This window comes from Palaemon carinicauda, chromosome 31, assembly GCF_036898095.1.
Source record: "Palaemon carinicauda isolate YSFRI2023 chromosome 31, ASM3689809v2, whole genome shotgun sequence".
Classification (NCBI taxonomy): domain Eukaryota; kingdom Metazoa; phylum Arthropoda; class Malacostraca; order Decapoda; family Palaemonidae; genus Palaemon; species Palaemon carinicauda.
This window is the reverse complement of record NC_090755.1, coordinates 19765078-19785119: the sequence shown is the minus strand read 5'-3', so window position 1 is coordinate 19785119 and position 20042 is coordinate 19765078. Positions and strand designations below refer to the sequence as shown.

The following is a 20042-nucleotide window of genomic DNA, read 5'->3' as shown; positions in this document are numbered from 1 at the left end:
ACAGCATATGTCAACAAGATAATTTAAATCTGCCCGATATACTTATACACAGCAGGATATGTAAGCTATCTTTTATTACCTTTCATGGAATGCATTTATTAGGAAAAAAAAATATACAAAACATTTCCTGACTAGATATGCACTGTTACTTCACCTTTGCTGTTGTATCATAAATTTTCCCACCCTTCATAAATCTGCCTCAAAAAGGTACTATTTACACTCCCCACTACATATCTCATTTCATATACATTAATTGTAAATTAGAACTAAACTTATAAACTAATTTGCCTTCATAAGTTTATATCCAAATATTACAGTAAATGCTTTGATAAACACTAAGATGTGATTATGGGTGATGGAACATCGTGCATCATTACTTACTGCCAAAAAGACTGAAACAGCAATAGGTTAAAGCAATGTGCGGAAAGTAATAGGAGACAATAAAGATAATCTTATACTAACATGTGATAAGAAGACCTGTAATAAAATTTAAGCAACTGTCATAGGCTTAAGATTTAAACGACAAAAAGAACATGGGGCAGGTAACAAATTTGAATCTTCTGCATGCAACAAAGCATACAAATGCTTAATATTTTCCATTTTTAAAAAATAGAAATAATCACTGAAGAAAAAATATTCCTCATCACATTTTGAATTACAGAAGGTCCTCAACTTACAAAGAATTGGAGATACAAACATAAATCCAACTGAAAATAACAAAGATAAGATAAAGAAATACTGTAATAAAACTATACTGCATCATTTAATACAGTAAGCAAAATTACATTCGTAATAACTTGATATCTATTTCATATGAAACCAGACTATTTGTTGACTTTTGTAGCAGGAATCATAAGCATGGGATTCAGGTTAGGCCTACCCTAGGCAAAAATGTAACAAAACTAGACTTACAAACAGCTTCTTGGAACCAATTAAGTTTGTAAGTTGAGGACCTGTATAGCATACAATATTCATACACATATGGTTTCCTTTAATAAAGATCAATTAAAATTCATGTAAATAAAATTGCTCTTAGTTACTTCAACTTACCTTAATGTTATCATAGTTATGTGAAGAACCACAAGGGAAATGAAGTCATGTATATACAGTACCCTGACTGGTTTAGGTTTGTACATTTTCAAAACATCTCGAATATGTCTTGACAATGTGGAAAACAAACCTGGTTAGGATTTATACCCAGTTAAATTTTCCTTGTGGTTCTTTTCATATTAATATCTTGTGGTCCAGTGATTTAAAGCATAGTTAAAGGTGTATATACAGCATATTGTACACAGTACATTACTTATGCAGTAATTGTAATTACTTTGATGTGTGATCTATAGCTAATGGTATGTGGGTAATAGTCTAGCCCATGAAATGGAGTGGCAAAGAAGATTTTTTCTTTATCAACATTGTATAGTAGCTTGTAAGACTGCCACAAGAGAGAATTCTTACTTATTTGGAACCTCACGTTACTGACAGATTCTACATCTATTAAAGATCAATATAAAACAGTTGAAAAGTGCCATTGTTTTGGACCAGACACTGTATTAGGTGCCATCAATTGCAGTATTTAAAAGTGAAAATCACTCAAAATAATCTTCCCTTCATCACTATGTGGAAAACATTTCCTCTTGGAACTCTTCTAAGCACAGTAACAATGAATTTTAGTGGCAATTCTTGCAAATTAAATATGAAATAGAATAAATATTCTGTATACTGACCTTTAAACAGTCCTTTCATGCCTCCCATTTTCTTGACCATCTGTGCAAACTTTGCATATTGATTTAGTAGATCCTTGACTTCAACCTCCATGACACCGGCACCTCTGGCTATACGTGATATTCTTCCCGGTTCCTTCTGGAATAACTTGTTTCCATCCAAACTATCTAGCTCTGCAACATGAAAATTTTAGTTTGATTAATCTTTAGATTTTGTTAGTAATTTATTCAACTAATTAACACTAAGGGAAGGATGTACAGAGGCTAATAGTGTATTGCTGCTTTGTATTCCTTCACTTTCCTTAATTTTGACAAAAACACCTTCTCCTATCAGCAACATTACCTATAAAAAGGTAAACTATTTCTATGAACCTCCCTTGATGTTCATACGATATTGCTTCTTCTCAAGAAATTCAGTTTATCGACATTTATTCCTAAAATCCATTTGCATTTCTTTCAACTTACACAAGCCTCTAATAAAGTCATGATGCACACTAGCTTTTAATGGCAAGAAGTGAAGCGCCCGGCCCTTTTTGTCACTTCAGTTTTTCGGTCAACATCGGTTCAACCTCAACATGATGTACATTCCTTCCAGATTGTGATAAGTTTTATTACGTTTCAAGTTGTCTTCCAAAGGATTTGTTAGTAATTACTGCATAGGCATAGTACCCTCATTTAAATTACTAAACTGTAGTGTGGAGTACGATTGCCTCACTGTTCCTCACAGTAAAAGTGTTTTAAATTTGAGTGTTAATGAAACTTTCTTTTAGTTCGGGGGAAATCCAGAAGACTAGGCTAGTCGTTTATAGTGGAGATGATGACGATTATAACACGCCAGCACTGTTTTCTAATACACACTCAACCAGCCAAGTTTTAGTAGGGACAAGCTTCAAAGCCCCAGTTAAACTCTATACCATAGTATGATCAAATAATAATTTGAGCATTAATTGTTTCCTTTGGGAAATAAAAAAGATCCTATGGAAAACATAGAACATAGACAGTACTGTCCAGAAACTTATAAAAAAAACAATGGAAAATATTACTTATTCGCTGTTTTTATTTATTAATATGATACTGTGGCCGCGGGGACATAAAACAATTAGAATAGCGCCAACGTTATCCCTGCGTGTCGTAAGAGGCGACTAAAAGGGACGGGACGAGGGGGCTGGGAACCCCCTCTCCTGAATTGAAATTCCTGTGAGACATCATCAAAAAATTTCTTGTTGATGTCGGCTACCCCCCAAAATTGGGGGAAGTGCCTTTGGTATATGTATGTATGTATGTATGATACTAATGTGTGAATATTACAATTATTATTATTAAACACACTTAAGTGAAACATGCTATATCAAAATCTTGTTAATATCAAGTACAGCTGTTCGTTAGTTTAGAGTGCCCCACCTCTTGTGGAACATTAACGTAATGAATGAACAGTTGTGTTTAATATAAACAAGATTTTGATGAAACTGATGTTTCACTTAACTGTAGCTAATAATAGTGCATGTGATATTCACATATTAGTATCGTACGAAGAAATAAAAAGATAAAATTAATCTTTTCCATTGTTTTTATTTGTTTCTGGACATGACAGTCTATGCTTTCTGGATCAACTGATTACGGCAACCTTCTGAAGAATCTTTTTCATTTCCAGAAAGAAGCAATTAATACTTAAACTATCACTTTATCATACTATGGTAAATAGTTTAATTTAAGGTACTTTTCTCTCATACTTTATTTATTATCGAATTTAATACCATATAAAAGTTTAATTTTTGACTTACCAGTGGGTTTCATATCGCTCCCCAACTGACTGCGCTTGTTTTTCATTTTTTTTCTACAATCATTCACTGTGTGTTTGGAAATGTAATTATCTTATTTTGTGGAATTACAAATCACTTTAGAGTAAAATATGTTTTTACTGTATTTCATTTAATTATAATCAGTAGATTGTTTGTTTTGCTTGCACTTTCATAGACTAATTCCATTTTCTTAATACTACAGTACCATTTTTTTTTAAGGGGGACACTAATGTATTGAAAATATCACTGTGGCATTTCAAATCTTATTTTTGCTACTCACAGAAACAAAATATAAGTTCTAAACCATTGTTGTCTGGTTATTATTACCTTACTTAAATGTTAAACATATAATTTATTCAAGTAATCTATTTCAACACTTTCACGATTGTGGAAAAGTTTTTGTAACGGCATCTCAAGTGTACTTGCTACGTATTGTACCACCTGTGTGTCACACGATCGTACATAGTAACGACATTTCTCTCTTTTGTATATATTATCTTTTGTATCTTCACTCTCCCCTGGCACTGACAGCAACTTGCATGAACCTGTCTGCCTATTTCTCATTATTAACTGTTGACAGAAATGGTTGTCGGTTAGACAAGAAATAGCTTGTTGTATTTTGTGACCTTCTTGCCGGGACCTAGTGTGTATTTATACTCGATGTGTCTATAATAAAGTACTCAGTTGCTTTCATCTCGCCTTTGAGCCACAACCTACTCTTGGCCCGTCACATTGGTGACCCCTGAAGTCGACTCTCTCCTCCTGCCTTCCCTCCCTCAATGTTACTATGGCCGCCCCATTGAAACTTTCGTCGTTCACCAGCGGAGAGGCGTTTCCTTGGTTTCAGAGCACAGAAGTCCAGTTCCGCATCAAGGGCGTGGCTCGCTCAACCGCCAAAGTAAATTATGTTCTCGCGGCGATACCCGAGGACACCTTAGTATTTTTGCTAAATAGAAACAATACTACTATTACTATAAGTTTTCTTCAAGTAAGACTCATTTCAGTAAAAGGTATGTTTACCATAACGCAGCTATTATTAACCCCTGACGACCAAGTGGCTGAGCTAAAATGTGAACTATGTGCAGTCATCCGAAACATGAGAAAACAGGTAAGTTTTAACTGAAACATCATCATCATCATTAATAAGTTAGTTTGCTATCAGTTCAATAGGTGCAGTTTTGAGACTACTCACTCTGTCTTTCAAGGAACTCATAAAATCATGATATGAAACGCAATCCACCACGAAAAACAAGGTTGCTTAATATCGCTTACTTTAATGAGTGGAGGGATATTAGTATCCAGACAACCAACTCAGTCTTACAACTTGCAAACTAGTTGTCAAGAAGAGAAACTGGGAATGCAGGAATGCTAGGGTTTAGTTGCAGAACGATCTAAAGTAATTAAAGAAGTCTACGAGAGGATTCCAACGATGTAAAGTACAGTGAACATTCAGAACCCTTAATGAAAGAAAACTATTACCCTACATCAGGTAAGGGTCAGCAACCGGCCCAGTAAAATCAGAATTACCGCTTACAAGCAAAGACATACAGGCCTTCTGTTAAACAGAGGAAACTAAACATAGTATATTGCGTTAAGAGCTTTAAAACATTACCATGACAACTAGGCAGTTTAAGTGTATATTAGAGAATGGTGCTGGTGTTTCATTCGTCATCATCCCTAATATAGCTAGTAATAGTAATAATAATCATAATCATAATCATAGTAACAATAATAATAATAATAATATTGATAATTTAAGCAACTAGCTTAATCTTCTCTGGAAATCCCTCAGCACTAAAAGTTTGTTTCATGAAACATACTTTCCTTGTGAGGCAAAAGCATGCCTCCCAATAGTTATTTAAACCACAGCACTATCCCGGTGCAGTATTTACTAACAAATCCAGAAGGCAACTTAAAATGCAATAAAACTTATCACTAGTGACTCATTACTTTACTATTAGCATGTGCCTTTAGAAAGGAAAGAAAATCACAAATTTTAAGTAATTTGTATTTTTCCTAACATACTTACCGAGAACTACTTTCTTAGGAGTTACCTGGAATCTCCTCTCAACCGACCAGAGTTTTGTGTAGTCTACCCTACTTCCGTTTTCTGTGGGGACTAACCCAGGCGTAAGGAGAACGTGCCCTGAGGGTAGTCCTGAGCTAGGTCGGCGTTAGCTTGGGTCTCGCTCGTCAGTAAGTTCTTAGGATGGTGCAATAGGTTCTTCAAGGGCAGAAAGGCACTCGGGGAAGGTAGGGAGAGCCATTACCCGAAAGTAGTTCTCGGTAAGTATGTTAGGAAAAATACAAATTACTTAAAATTTGTGATTTGTTCCAACACAGAGACTAACCTCGAACTACTTTCTTAGGAGACTTACACTTTAGGAGGTGGGAGTGTCTTCCTGAACTTCAGACCAAGCTAACCGGACATCCAGTAACCTAGATGTGAACTAGGTTGCAAAATATAACGAAAAACGAAAGGTAGGGAAAACTACACAAAGAGCTCATGTTAGTGTCTAAGTACTCACCCTTTAAAAAATTCCATGATGCTGAGTCCTGTGACGAAGTTGTAGAGACGTGTCTTCTTTGGTTTGTATGTGGGGTATTCTCCGAGCAGGGATAGGAAAACGGGGACTAGGGTGAAAAGGAACGAACCTGTGTCTCTTGGTCTTGTTATCCGCGATTGTACCTGGGGCTTCACCGTTAAATCGCTTGGAGCGCGGAGATGACTGTCCCAATAGAAAAACCGTCTAAAGACCTCCTCGAGTAATCCTTGAGGTAATGTGCTGTGAAGGTCGACTGATTTGACCAGGTGCTTGCTCGAAGGATCTGGCCCACCGCCATGTTCCTTTCAAAAGCTAGAGAAGTACTTAGACCCCTAATGTCATGGGGCCTGGGAGTACCTGGCAGGGGCAGTCCCTCCTCATTATAGGCTCTGACAATAACCCGTCTCAGCCAAAAGGAGATGGTATTCTTGGATACCTGCTTTTTCGTAACACCCGTGGAGACAAAAAGATTTTTGATACCAGGGCGGAGATGGGCAGTCCTCTCAAGGTACTTTCTAACGGCACGGACGGGGCACAACTTCAAATCTTCTGGATTCCCTGTCTCAGGAATGGCCGGCATTGAAAATCCCTCGAACTTCGGATCCCAGACCGCTGGATTCTGAGTCTTTGCCATGAAAGAAGGGACGAACTTGAGGGAGATTTCCCTCCACCCCTTCGAATGAGAGATGTCGTAAGACAACCCATGGATCTCTCCTACTCTCTTAGCAGAGGCCAAGGCCAACAAGAAGACCGTCTTGAGAGTGAGATCCCTGTCTACTATATCCTTCAGGGGTTCGACCGGGGGACCACTTAACATTTTCAATACCCTTGCCAAGTCCCACTGCGGCACCCTGGAGGCCTGCGGAGGGCAAGCTTGTTCGAAGCTCCTGATGAGTATAGAAATGTGCCTAGAGGTGCCCAGGTCGATGCCCTTCAGTAGGAAGACTTGGCCCAAGGCTGCACGGACCCCTTTGATAGCCGGAATTGACATGCCCACTTCGTCTCTGAGATGCACTAGAAAATCCGCGATATCTGGGACCGAAGCTTTGAGAGGCTTGATGTTCTTTGAGGCACACCATTTCGTAAAAGTGGCCCATTTTGCTTGGTAGACCGCTGCTGAAGACCGTCTCAGATAACGTAACATCTTTTCTGCAGTTCCTGTTGAATATCCTTCCTTCCTCAGGAGCCACTCGATAGTCTCCAGGCGTGAAGGCGTAGAGACTGAGGATTGTCGTGGAACCTTAGAAAGTGTGGCTGCTGTAGAAGATCTGGCCTGTCGGGTAGAGGCCACGGAGGAAGACATGCCAGGTCCCTTAGATCCGCGAACCACTCCCTCTCCGGCCACCAGGGCGCTACCAAAGTCATCTTTAAGTTTCGGGCCGTCCGTACTCTGTTGAGCACTTGCCTGATCAATGTGAAGGGGGGAAAAGTGTACACGTCGAGGTTGTCCCATTTGTGTTGAAAAGCATCTTCCAAGGCCGCCTTTGGGTCTGGGACAGGAGAACAAAATACGGGGAGTTGTGCGTTCAGCCTGGTTGCAAAGAGATCCATCACCGGCGATCCCCATTTTTGAATGTTGAGTCTGGCTACTTCTGGGAGGAGGGACCACTCTGTTTCCACTACTTGTCCCATCCTGCTGAGGCCGTCGGCTAGGACGTTCTTTTTGCCTGGAATGAACCTTGCTGAAATCACTATCTGGTTCAACTCTGCCCAATCCAGGATCTCCAGAGAGAGATCGCACAACTCCTTCGATTTTAGACCTCCGTGTTTCTTTATGTACGCGACTACCGTGGCGTTGTCGCACATCAACGCCACCGTGTTTCCCCTTAGTAGATCGGCGAACTGTAGGCAAGCTTCTCGGACTGCCTTCAACTCCAGGACGTTGATGTGTTGCCCTTTCTCCTCGTCCGTCCAGGTTCCTCTCGTTGTCTCGTTGAGGAGATGTGCCCCCACCCCTCTTTGGAGGCGTCTGTGAACAGAAGCATCTCGGGAGGTTCGGTTGCGAAGGGCATCCCCTTGAGAGTATTCGACCGACACTGCCACCACTCCAGGGAGGGTATTGTCTCTGGCAGGACGGGGATTAATTTGTAGGGCGAGTCTACTTGGATCAAGAGACCCTTCAGGTTCCATTGGATGCTCCTGAGCCTGAGCCTCCCTTGGGGAACGAGTTTCTCTAACGACACTAGATGCCCTATCAGCCTTTGCCAGTCTTTGGCTCTCCTGGGTTGTCTCGAAAGGAAAGGCAGGAGGATCCGTTCCAGGTTGTTCACTCGGTCCTCCGACGGAAAGGCCTTCACTAGTCGGGAGTCCAGTGTCATCGCCAAGTAGGTCATCCTGGTGGAAGGCGACAGATTTGATTTTTCCTGGTTGATCGTGATACCCAGATACTTGCAAAATTGAAGTAGCTTTACACCTTGCTCCTTCAAAACCCCCTCTGAGGAGGAAAGGAGCAACCAGTCGTCCAGGTATCGAAGGAGGCGAATACCCCTCTCGTGAGCCCACACCGAAACTGTTGTGAAGACTCTCGTGAATACCTGGGGAGCTGTTGACAAACCGAAGCAGAGAGTCTTGAACTGTAGGATCTGGGCACCCCACTTCACCAGGAGAAACTTCCTGCTTGAGGGGTGGACCGGGATTTGAAAGTATGCGTCCTTGAGGTCTATGGTCATCATGTAGTCCCCTTCCCTCAAGGACTGCAAGACTGACTTCGGGGTGTCCATTTTGAAGTCCGTCTTGCAAACAAACTTGTTGAGGGCTGACAGGTCTATCACCGGTCTCCATCCCCCTGTCGCCTTTTCCACCAGAAAAAGTCGGCTGTAGAAGCCTGGGCCCGGATGTAGGACCACTTCCATTGCACCTTTCTCCATCATAGTGGAAACTTCTTCCTGAAGAGCTGCCCTCTTCAATGGGTCCTTGGGTGCCAGCCACTCCACCAGACTGGCTGGAATCAAAGGTGGAGGTTCCGTTAAGGACGGGAGTCTGTACCCTTCTTTCAGTACGGATACTGTCCAGGGCTTCGCACCGTGAGCCCTCCATGCTTGCCAATATTGTCTGAGGCATCCCCCAACCTGAGGCTTGGGCAGTAGGGGGCCTCCCACTTTATCTCCTCCTGGAGGAGCAGCCTGAACGCCCTCTCCTGGACGCTGAGTATGCCGTCCTAAAAGAGGCAGACGCTGCTGGGGCTCCTCTACGGGGGGGATGTGGTGGTTGAGCCCAAGAGGTAGATGGGGCGTCTCTCCTCGTCAGGCTAGGAGAGGCATGAGAAGTAGAGGGGCCATCCGACGTTGACCTCCTGTAAGCGGGCCTCCTCACGGGGTGGGGTCTGGGTGTGCTCACATCCTTCCTTTTCGAGACCTTTTCCATGAGCTCCTCCAACTGTTTCAACGGAAACAGGGAGTCACCCCACACAGGTAGGCTCCTCAAAGCCCTTGCCTCTCTGTCAGGGATCTTCCAGGAAAGCTTGGCCAAGATCGTATCCCTTTTCCGAAGTACCCAGTTGGCTGACAGGGCAAGAGACTGATAAGTTAAGAACTTTAAGGTCTTTCCCCCGGAGATGATGAGTTCCTTCAGGAGGTCTTGTTTCGCCGGGTCTGTCAAGTCGTAGGTGGCTTGCACACCTACCAGAGTGGAGGCCCACCAGTCCAACCAGGAGGCGACGTGGACCAAGTCTTTGGACATTTCCTCCATCATTGCAGCCTCCGACTGTGAAAAACAAATCGGGGCTGATGCGGCTCTGTCTTCTGGGACATCCTGGCTCAATACTTCTAGGGAAGACTCTATTTTGCAGGCTCCCGGTCGCTGTCCTTCTGGGACATAAAACTTACTCTGGGACCTGAGTCCCTGTAGTAAATTTGAGGAACTCTGTGACTTGGGGGCTTCGGCATTGCCCGCCACAATCTTGTCTACGTGGGCACGGCCCAGGACCAGATCCCTGGCCACAGGCAGCGCCAGGGAGGGTTTCTGCTGCACGGGGGCCTCCATCAGCCGATTTAGGCTGGACCGCCAGGAGTCCTCGTCGGCTGGAACAGGTTCTTCGATCCGGTGATGTCTGCGTATAAGGCCTATCACCCTACGATATGCCGAGTCCTCGGTTGGGGAACCTTCCCTGTCGCCAGCAACACCCTCTGCCTGATTCCGAGGTGCCGGGTCAACGGGCACTCCCATCAGTCGTTGTGGCTCAGACTCGACGAGCACCTCCCTGCGGTGGTAATGGTCTGCGCCGACAGGAACTTCCGCACTAGGCCCGTGTGTCGGGAAGGGGATCGCCGTGTCGGCGAGGACTACCGTCCGTAAAATGTCTTTGGAGGACGAGGACGCGGCTTCCGTGGGCTGGCCCGACGGAGGAAGCCGTTCCTGCGAGTCCAAGGGCCGAGTCAGCTGTGCTGACCCGACCAGGCTGCCTGTCCGAAAACGCGGCTCCCCCCGCTGGGCGGGTTGAGCCAGAAGCTTCGCGGCCTTACGCCTACCTGAAGAGGCCTTCTCACTCTGTTCCTTGCGAGGGCCATACTTATGGCTGGCCGAGGTCCTCCGTGGAGAATAGTCTCTGGACCGGCGGCTTGGAGAACGCTGAAACTCGTCGAGTTCCTGACCCTCCTGCGGGGATCGAAGACCCATTCACCATTGGGGGACCTACTCTTCCTGTACTTCCTCCTCGGTGACCTGGATCGTCTCCTACTATACCTTGAGCGGAAACTTGAGCGGGAGCGCCTGCTCCTGGATCTCTCCCTCCTCCGCCGGCGCCTCCTCCTCGCTTCAGCCTCCGAAGAGACCGAAGAGCCGGCCTCCGAAGATCCCGACGATACTGCATAACCTGACCGACGGACGGGAGCGGGGGCAACGGAGGTCTTCGCGAACTGTTGAGTTCCAGAGGTCGAGGGTTGTAAAAACGAGTCAGGAACCGCCGTCAGAGGAGCTGGAAAGGAGGTCGGCCGCACCATGCTGGGGAACCAGGAATCTAGGCCATCCTCCATCCGCAACGGGGACCTACCTGGTGTTTTCGGGAGCTTCCACCCGAAGGGCTCCCCTACCGTCGAGTCCAACCTATCCTGGACGCCATCAGCTGCCAAAGTACCTGAAACATGGGCCCAAGACACGGGCGAAGAGACAGGAACAGTGTTACTCCACATGGGGTCATCGGAGGAGACGTGCCCCCCAATCACAAGGGCAGTGTCTCCAAGACCCCCAGACAAAGCACTATCAGGCCCCCCACTAGCCTGTGACGATTCAGCAACCCCCACATCATGTATATTGGACTCTTGGGGAAGAGCCATCGGCACCTTCCCCGCAACGGACTTACCTCGTCCCCTACCCTGGGTAGGGGAAGAAGGGACAGAAACCGCGTCAGACCTTCCACCTGGCGACGGCAATGGCGAAGAGATGCTCGCCTTCCTGGGGGATCGTTTAGAGGATTTCTTCTTCTTTGTGCTATAACGCACCCACTGGATTTCATTCCAGCTAACACACTCCGAGCACGTATCCGTCGGCGAACACACACTACCCCTACAGGAAGAGCAAAGGGAATGCGGGTCCACCTCCGGCTGGGATAGGAACGCTCCACACGACTTCCCGGCTCTAGGCCCAGGACAATGGCGGGTCTGCTCCATCACAACACAACCACAAGACACAGGCACGAAGGGAAGGGAAAAGGAAAACACTTGGGAAGCACAAGGGAAATACGTGAACACGCGAGAACACAAGGGAGAGCACAGAGACACCATGCGGTAACCACGTGGGACACATGAGTCGGGGACACAAAGGGTCGCAAGAGAATGGAGAGCGGCATGATGGTATCACGACGCGACCAGAGAACTTACTGACGAGCAAGACCCAAGCTAACGCCGACTAGCTCAGGACTACCCTCAGGGCACGTTCTCCTTACGCCTGGGTTAGTCCCCACAGAAAACGGAAGTAGGGTAGACTACACAAAACTCTGGTCGGTTGAGAGGAGATTCCAGGTAACTCCTAAGAAAGTAGTTCGAGGTAAGTCTCTGTTGGAACAAATGGGAATTTAAAAAAAAAATTGATGTAAATGTTGATAAACCAAGCTTTTGAAGAAGAAGCAATATGAACACGAGGGGAGGTTCATAGAAATAATTATTTCTCAATTGCTATAAGATATAATGGTATCAGAAAAAAGATCAACAGTTGGTAAATCATTACTTATGTACTTAATCTCAAAAGGAGGGCATTATGTTTTAAAATTGTTTTAAAATATATGAAAGGGTGGTACTAATGTGCATGCATTGATATTACTCGACTAAACCTTATTATAGGAATCAGAAATATTAAATTGCATAAAACTTTGGAAACTGTTCCATAAAATTAATATGCAGGGATTTAATCTCATTCCTAACTTTTATTACCTCTTGCTTGTTTGTTTTAAATCTCTATCATTAACTTTTGCAGATACTAATTTACACTGCCTCAATATTTTTTTTTAAAACAATTGGCACATTCCTCTCACCTACTGAGTGACCACTACTGTACACAAAAAAAGGGAATGTAGTTCCATAACCACTTGGAACATGAATGTATCTCAAAACCAGAGGAAGACATACATACATATCTTCCTAGAATACTACTACAAAACATACCTGTAAAGCATTTCTAAAAACTGTTAAAAAATAAGTTGAAATGAAGGGGACAGGGTGTTAAAAGCACCAGCAACAAGTGTTGAATGAAGTACTGAATACTTCCTCTATCAATGGTTAGTGTTTTCCATGATGGATGGTGCTTCAAGACAGAGGAGCACCACCAGAGGGAGGGAGAGAGAGATTTCCACTTTTTATTTAGCAGTAGGAAAGCAGTCGCTTGGTTGTTGTTAGCCTGATGACTAACAGGAAAGATTCATTTAAACAATATAAAAATTTTTCACACATATTTGCAGTCTATCTATCTATCTACCATGGTACTCCCCAATTTTGGGAGGTAGGCGACATAAGAAAAAAGTGCATCAAAGTACATAAAATGATATTTTGATTATAAAATAAATTTTTGAATATACTTACCCGGTGAATATATAATGGCTGACGTCTCCGACGGCTCGACAGATTCCAAAAACTCGCGAGCGATCGCATATACTTGTCAACATCTCCAGTTCTTCTCAGTCCCCTAGGTCTCTATCGGGGAGGAAGGGAGGGCCTTTAATTTATATATTCACCGGGTAAGTATATTCAAAAATTTATTTTATAATCAAAATATCATTTTTAAATATTAAACTTAGCCGGTGAATATATAATAGCTGATTCACACCCATGGTGGTGGGTAGAGACCAGTATTATTACAATAAAGGCGTATATGCTCAAGAGTTTTTGACAACTATTCAAAAAACAGACTTAAGTATAGGTACCTGGTAAGGAAGCAGAGTCTGATTATTACTCTGCCTCATTAGTCCGCTATCCTCACGAAGCCCAGCGATCCTCTTAGGATGCTGAAAGACTCCCAGGAGCTGCTATATCCAGGGTGAACACCCCTATAACAGGACCTCATCAATACCCTTAATCTGGGCGCTCTCAAGAAACAATATTTTGACCACCCGCCAAATCAAAAAGATTGCGAAAGACTTTTTAGTCTCCCGTACAACCCAAAATAAGATTAAAAATTTCAAGAGTAGATTAAAAGGATATTGGGATTAAGGGAATGTAGTGGTAGAGCCTTCACCCACTACTGCACTCGCTGCTACGAATGGTCCCAGTGTGTAGCAGTCCTCATAAAGAGTCTGGACATCTTTCAAGTAATATGAAGCTAAAACCGACTTGCCTCTCCAAAAGGTCGCGTCCATAATACTTTTAATGGGTCTATTTTGCTTAAACGCTACAGAAGTTGCTATCGCTCTAACTTCATGAGCCTTGACTTTAAGTAAATTATGATCCTTCTCACTTAATTGAGAGTGTGCCTCCCGAATCAAAAGTCTAATAAAATAAGACCACGCATTCTTAGACATGGGCAAAGAGGCTTTTTAACAGAGCACCATAAAGCCTCTGAACAACCTCGTCGCGGTTTAGTTCTGGATAAACAAAATTTAAGAGCTCTAACGGGGCACAGCACTCTTTCAACTTCATTCCCCACAATCTCAGAAAGACTGGGGATTTCAAATGATTTAGGCCAAGGACGAGACGGAAGTTCATTCTTGGCCAAAAAAACCAAGTTGAAGAGCGCATACTGCTTTATTAGCGGAGAAGCCGATGTTCTTGCTAAAAGCATGTATCTCACTAACCCTTTTAGCCGAAGCCAAGTTCACCAAAAAAAAGTGTCTTGAGGGTAAGATCCTTCAGGGAGGCTGAATTTAATGGTTCAAACCTGTCTGACATAAGGAACTGTAGGACCACGTCCAAGTTCCAAGCAGGAGTCGAAATATGACGCTCCTTGGAAGTCTCGAAAGACTTAAGCAGGTCTTGGAGATCTTTGTTATTAGAAAGATCCAAACCCTTATGCCTGAAAACAGAAGCTAACATGCTTCTGTAGCCTTTAATGGTGGATGCAGAGAGGGAGCGACCGTTTCTCAGATAAGGCAGAAAATCCGCAATCTGCGCTACAGAGGCACTTGGAAGAGGAAATAGAGGAGGACTTGCACCAGTCTCTAAATACCTCCCATTTCGAGTGATAGATCCTGATGGTAGAGGATCTTCTAGCCCTCGCGATCGCTCTAGCTGCCTCCTTCGAAAACCCTAGAGCTCAAGAGAGTCTTTCGATAGTCTGAAGGCAGTTAGACGAAGCGTGGGGAGGCTTTGATGAAATCTCTTTACGTGAGGCTGTCGCAAGAGATCCATCCGTAACGGCAGACTTCTTGGAACGTCTACCAGCCATAGAAGTACCTCTGTGAGCCACTCTCTCGCGGGCCAGAGTGGAGCAACCAATGTCAACCTGGTCCCTTCGTGAGAGGTGAACTTCTGCAGCCCCTTGTTTAGGATCTTGAAAGGTGGAAAGTCATAAACGTCCAGGTGAGACCAGTCCAGCAGGAAAGCATCTATGTGGGCTGCCTCTGGATCTGGAACTGGAAAGCAGTAAGTCGAGAGCCTCTTTGTCAGTGAAGTCGCAAAAAGATCTATGGTGGGTTGACCCCATGTCATCCATAGCTTCTCGCACACAGTCTTATGCAACGTCCACTCCATGGAGATGACTTGCCCTCTTCTGCTGAGGCAGTCCGCCAAGACATTCATTTTTCCTTGCACAAATCTCACCAAAGGAGAGATGTTACTTGCCTTAAATGGAGTTCCTTCTGATCCGTGGATCAAAGACCCGAGCATTCCAGACTGTCAAGTGGAGCTCCCTAACCCGAATCCGATGCATCTGAATACAACACATGGTTTGGGTTCTTGATCGCAAGAGAAAGACCTTCTCGAAGTCTGATGTTGCTGTCCCACCAAGTCAGACATGTCTAGACTGAGTTGGAGATTGGGAAAGAGATACTCTCTAAGCCCTTCTCCTTGTTCCAATGGTTTAGGTGAAATTGGAGAGGGCATAGGTTGAGTCTCCCCAGAGAGATAAACTACTCCAGCGATGAAAGAGTTCCCACGAGGCTAGTTCAAACTCTTACAGAGCAACTGTTTTTCTCTTGCAAGTGAAGGACTTTTAACAGAGCTTGTTCCATTCTTGTGGGAGACGAAAAGGCCCAAAAAATCAGACACTGTATCTCCATTCCCAAATAAAGAATAGTCTGGGATGGGGTACTGTAAGTTACGACTTCTCTACGTTCACTATGAGACCTAGCTCCTTGGTTAGGTCTAATGTCCATTAGAGGCTCTCCAGACAGCGATGTAATGACGACGCCCTGATTAGCCAGTCGTCAAAATAAAGGGAGGCTCTGAATCCTCAAAAAATGTAGAAAGCTTGCTACATTTCGCAAGGGCCTTGTAAAAACAAGAGGAGCAGGAATGAGGCCGAAGTACAGTGCTCGAAATTGGTACATTACTTTCCCGTCCACAAACCTCAGATGTTGTTGAAAGTTTGGATGAATCGGGATGTGGAAGTATGCATCCTGAAGGTCGAGAGAGACCATCCAGTCGCCTTCCCTTACTGCTGCCAAGACAGATTTGGTAGTCTTCATCGTGAAGTTTGTCTTGACAATGAACACATTGAGCGCACTTACATCTTAAGTACTCCTGCAGTGAACGTGGCTGCCAGATCATTGGAGCTATCCCTGATAGCCTTGTTCCTGCAGTGAACGTGGCTGTCAGATCATTGGAGCCATCCCTGATAGCCTTGTTCATGCATGACATAATTGTACAGCAATACATTGACAGCTGGAGAGACCTTCATACTTAAGGCTCCCAGGGACCAATCCAACAAATAAAAACTTCAAACGCTCGAAAAAACTCCTAACAGGAGATGGTCTAGCTCTGAAGCCGACCATAAAATCTTGGAGCGTCTCATGGCTAGACGACGAGGAGAGTCCACAAGGCTTAAGAAGTCTCCCTGGGCAGAGGCAGGTACTCCCAAGCTGAGAACTTCTCCTCGAGCTTCTCCTGTGACACACCAGATGCCCGAGCGAGAAGCTAATTAAGAAGGAGGAAAAGCAAAAGCAGACTTTCCTAAACTTCTCCTGGATTCCAACCAGTCTCCCAGTAAGAGCATGGCCCTCTTGGAAGAACAAGAGAGAACTGACTTCGTAAAAGTAGGCGTCGAAGAAAGTCTAGGACAAAATTTCACTAAAGAAATTCATAATTAAAATACAAGGGATTGTTGGACCACCCTAGGTTACTCCTCTTCTGAATGATTCCCCAAAGGTACATTAGTTGAAAGGGGGTCATCAACTTCTTCAGAAGGCACATCATCTGATAAATCTAAAGTCTTGCGAGAAGGAGATTTATATTCAGAATGACGTGAAGGAAAACCCTGACAGGCTACATCCACTTGTATATGAACAGAAGTTAAAGTTGGAGGGTCGATGTCACGTTGTGACTGCAGAGAATGTTATTCTACTACACGTCGTGACAGAAGTAACTGACGTTCAAACGTCCCGTAGTAACAGCGGTGACTGCTGTTCGATGCTATATCGTGACTACGATGACTGACCCTCGACGTCACGTCATGTCTACGGTGTCCACCGCTCAACGTCACGTCTGCATCTCAACGTCACGCTGTGACTGCGGTGGCTGACGTTCAAAGCGATCAAAGTTACATCGAGATTTATGCTCCGCATCTCGCTTAACAGCAAAGCTGTCACTAGAGATAACGTCAGCGTGGCGTAACAAAGCTCGTCTAGAAGGTTGAAGACCCGAATCACGTATCCCAGAACCGTGACGTACAAAAAGCAAAGGATCCTTTCGCACAGGAACAGGATCGAAAGCTTCTATTGAAGAAGAAAGCTTTAACAGCATATCTAACTTCGGATCAACCTGTGACTGCAGTGGCTGACGTTCAAACGTCACGTAGTAAACAGCAGTGACTGCTGATCGATGCTATATCGAGACTACGGCGACTGACACTCGACGTCACGTTGTGTCCACGGCGTCCACCGCTCAACGTCACGTCGAGTCTGAGGCAGAAACGTCTGTATATGAACGTCATCGCTATGAACGGGACTCTTATTGTGACTACAGCTAGGACGTTGAACTTGTTCTGAAGGAACTAATAAACGTTTCAACCGTCTCGAAACTATACGCCCAGGCTTTTAAAGAGACGAATCATCGGAAAACGAGGAGAAACTTCGTCTCTCCTGTCTTATGGCAAGGACGTGCTTGCCGAGCAACGTCTGATACCTTTGAGGGAACGTCTGTTCGTTGGTTTACACTCCTCACTCCCTTAGGTCCTACGACATTCCTTCTCCCTGGTGCAGGGGAGCCTGAAAGAGGTCTCGGACTAGGCAAGTGACAAGCACGAACAAACGAACCCTCCGCAACACAGAACATGTTTTTTTTTTGCACTTACTTCACTGATATCGTATTTTTCAATAATTTCACATTAGACATGAATAAAACTGATTTCTACCTGAAGCACGCAATTCTCCCTTACATCAAAAGGTTAGAATTGCGAAATGAGTCGTATAATGTAAGCACATTAGTACAAAATGAAACACACATGCAAAAATCAATAAACATATACATATATATCGAATAAAACGGAAATATTTAGTTAAAAAGATCAGTGACTGGGGAGGAGACTAAACACTAGTTCACTAAGGACTACGTTTTCAATCTCTCACCGTACAGTGCCTTGGGACGAGAATAAAAACTAAAACGTTTCACCCTCTCTCCCCGTACAGAGACTTGGGATGAGAGTAAAAAACTGAATCGAGAACAACGTTACTCGCTCCCAAACTCCTTGTACAGAGACTTGGGACGAGAATAAAGATCGGATCGTTCTCTCTTTCTCTCTCTCTCTCCGTCTCTCTCTCTCTCTCTTGTCACACACAAGAGAATGGCCCACTCACCCTTCGTCAACAACAGGTTATTTGACCAAAGGAAAAAACTGAAAGGACTAAGAAATTGAAAATTAACAAGTTCCTTTAAATTAGTATCTAAAACACTTCAGTTTGAAAGAAGAATGAACAAAACGTCAAAATCGATTTACTCTTTCTGCAAAGTGAAACCGTGATTCTCTCTTTCTCTATCGTAACGATAGAGCGCAAACTGCGTAGCATAAATAAACCAAACGTTAGTTCATCTTTGAAAAAACAGCACGAAGACTATTCAAAGAATATATTTCTTAAAATATTTTCTAAAAAAATATTCATCTCATAACTCTTACAGAGCAACTGATTTAAACTTAACAAAAATAAAAGTTGAATGGGCTCAACGTTGTTTAACTTCGTTTTCCAAGTTAGGACCGCCTACAAGGAATAGGTAAAGGCCGCATATAAACAAAACATAAAATTTATCTTGATGTTTAGTATAAATGGAAAGCTAATCGAAGAGGCCTAATAAAGGCGGGTGAGTTATAAAATATAAAATATATAGAGGTAAATCTATAAATATCAACAATAATTTATAAAGTGATAAAATAATTACTAAAAGCCTTAAACACACTTCCGTACACTGAGGGAAGGGTCGGCCATCTTTTCTCTATAGAAAAACCAGATTAAAAAAAAAAAAAAAAGCAAGGGCAAAACACTTTTCCTCCTCTCTCTCTCTCTCTTCCAACACGGCGAAAGCAATAAAACCAAAACCAAGTACTTCACCAATTCGGTAGAAAACTCGAGGTCATAAAGCGAGCGGAACCAACTTGTCGACAAGACCGACAGAGAAGAACTGGAGATGTTGACAAGTATATGCGGTATCTGGCCGATAGTCGGCGCTGGTGGTCACACCCGCAACCTTCACGGCGATCGCTCGCGAGTTTTTGGAATCTGTCGAGCCGTCGGAGACGTCAGCCATTATATATTCACCGGCTAAGTTTAATATTTAAAAAAAAATAATTTGATCAAAGACTTACATATTTAAATTTTATTGAAAATATCTTTCAAAAAGGTTTTGATGGGATGGGTTCAGTGACATTTTCTTCACCCAATATGTTACAAGATTTCAGGCCATATTTTTTTCTACTGCTAATAAATTGCATACAGCACATCAAAAGGGTAATTACAAGCATCTCTACTATTCTTTCTACATGTAAGAAGTAGAAAAAAACTGCTATGGCTAAATATAGCGTTGAAAGTGAATGCTTGTGAAGGATCTAAAGACCCAGTCCACATGTATCATGATATCTGTGATAACTTCAGGCCCAAACTATCTTTTGAATTTGTCTTTATATTTTTTGTATCCCTTTGCATGTTCTAGTAGATTTCTATTTAAAAGAACAATTAATTCTATTCTATTTTTCTTGTCCTTGAATCTTATATGTTGTAGGTTCTTTTCTTATTTCCTCGTATCCTCTACTCAATATAAATAATATCTAATAAACTTCTTGCTACTCTTCTCCATTTGATTAAACTTACATGCTTTTATATATGACTGAAAGATTTTAGTTTAATCATACTTTTAAACAAGTGGGATGGTTTATGGGGAGCTACTTTTATCAGCATCATCAAAAAGTAGTTT

At 43.4% G+C, this 20042-nt stretch overlaps 1 protein-coding gene across 2 annotated transcripts in view; it reads right to left on the bottom strand.

Moving 5' to 3' along the window:
- The window catches only part of Srp54k (signal recognition particle 54k), an 81776-nt gene that overhangs the window by 1402 nt on the left and 60332 nt on the right, over positions 1-20042 (bottom strand). For both annotated transcript variants that reach the window (XM_068355005.1, XM_068355006.1), the window contains exon 9: positions 1725-1895. In XM_068355005.1, the coding sequence (XP_068211106.1) occupies positions 1725-1895 (171 nt within the window). The remainder of the gene's footprint in view (positions 1-1724; positions 1896-20042) is intronic.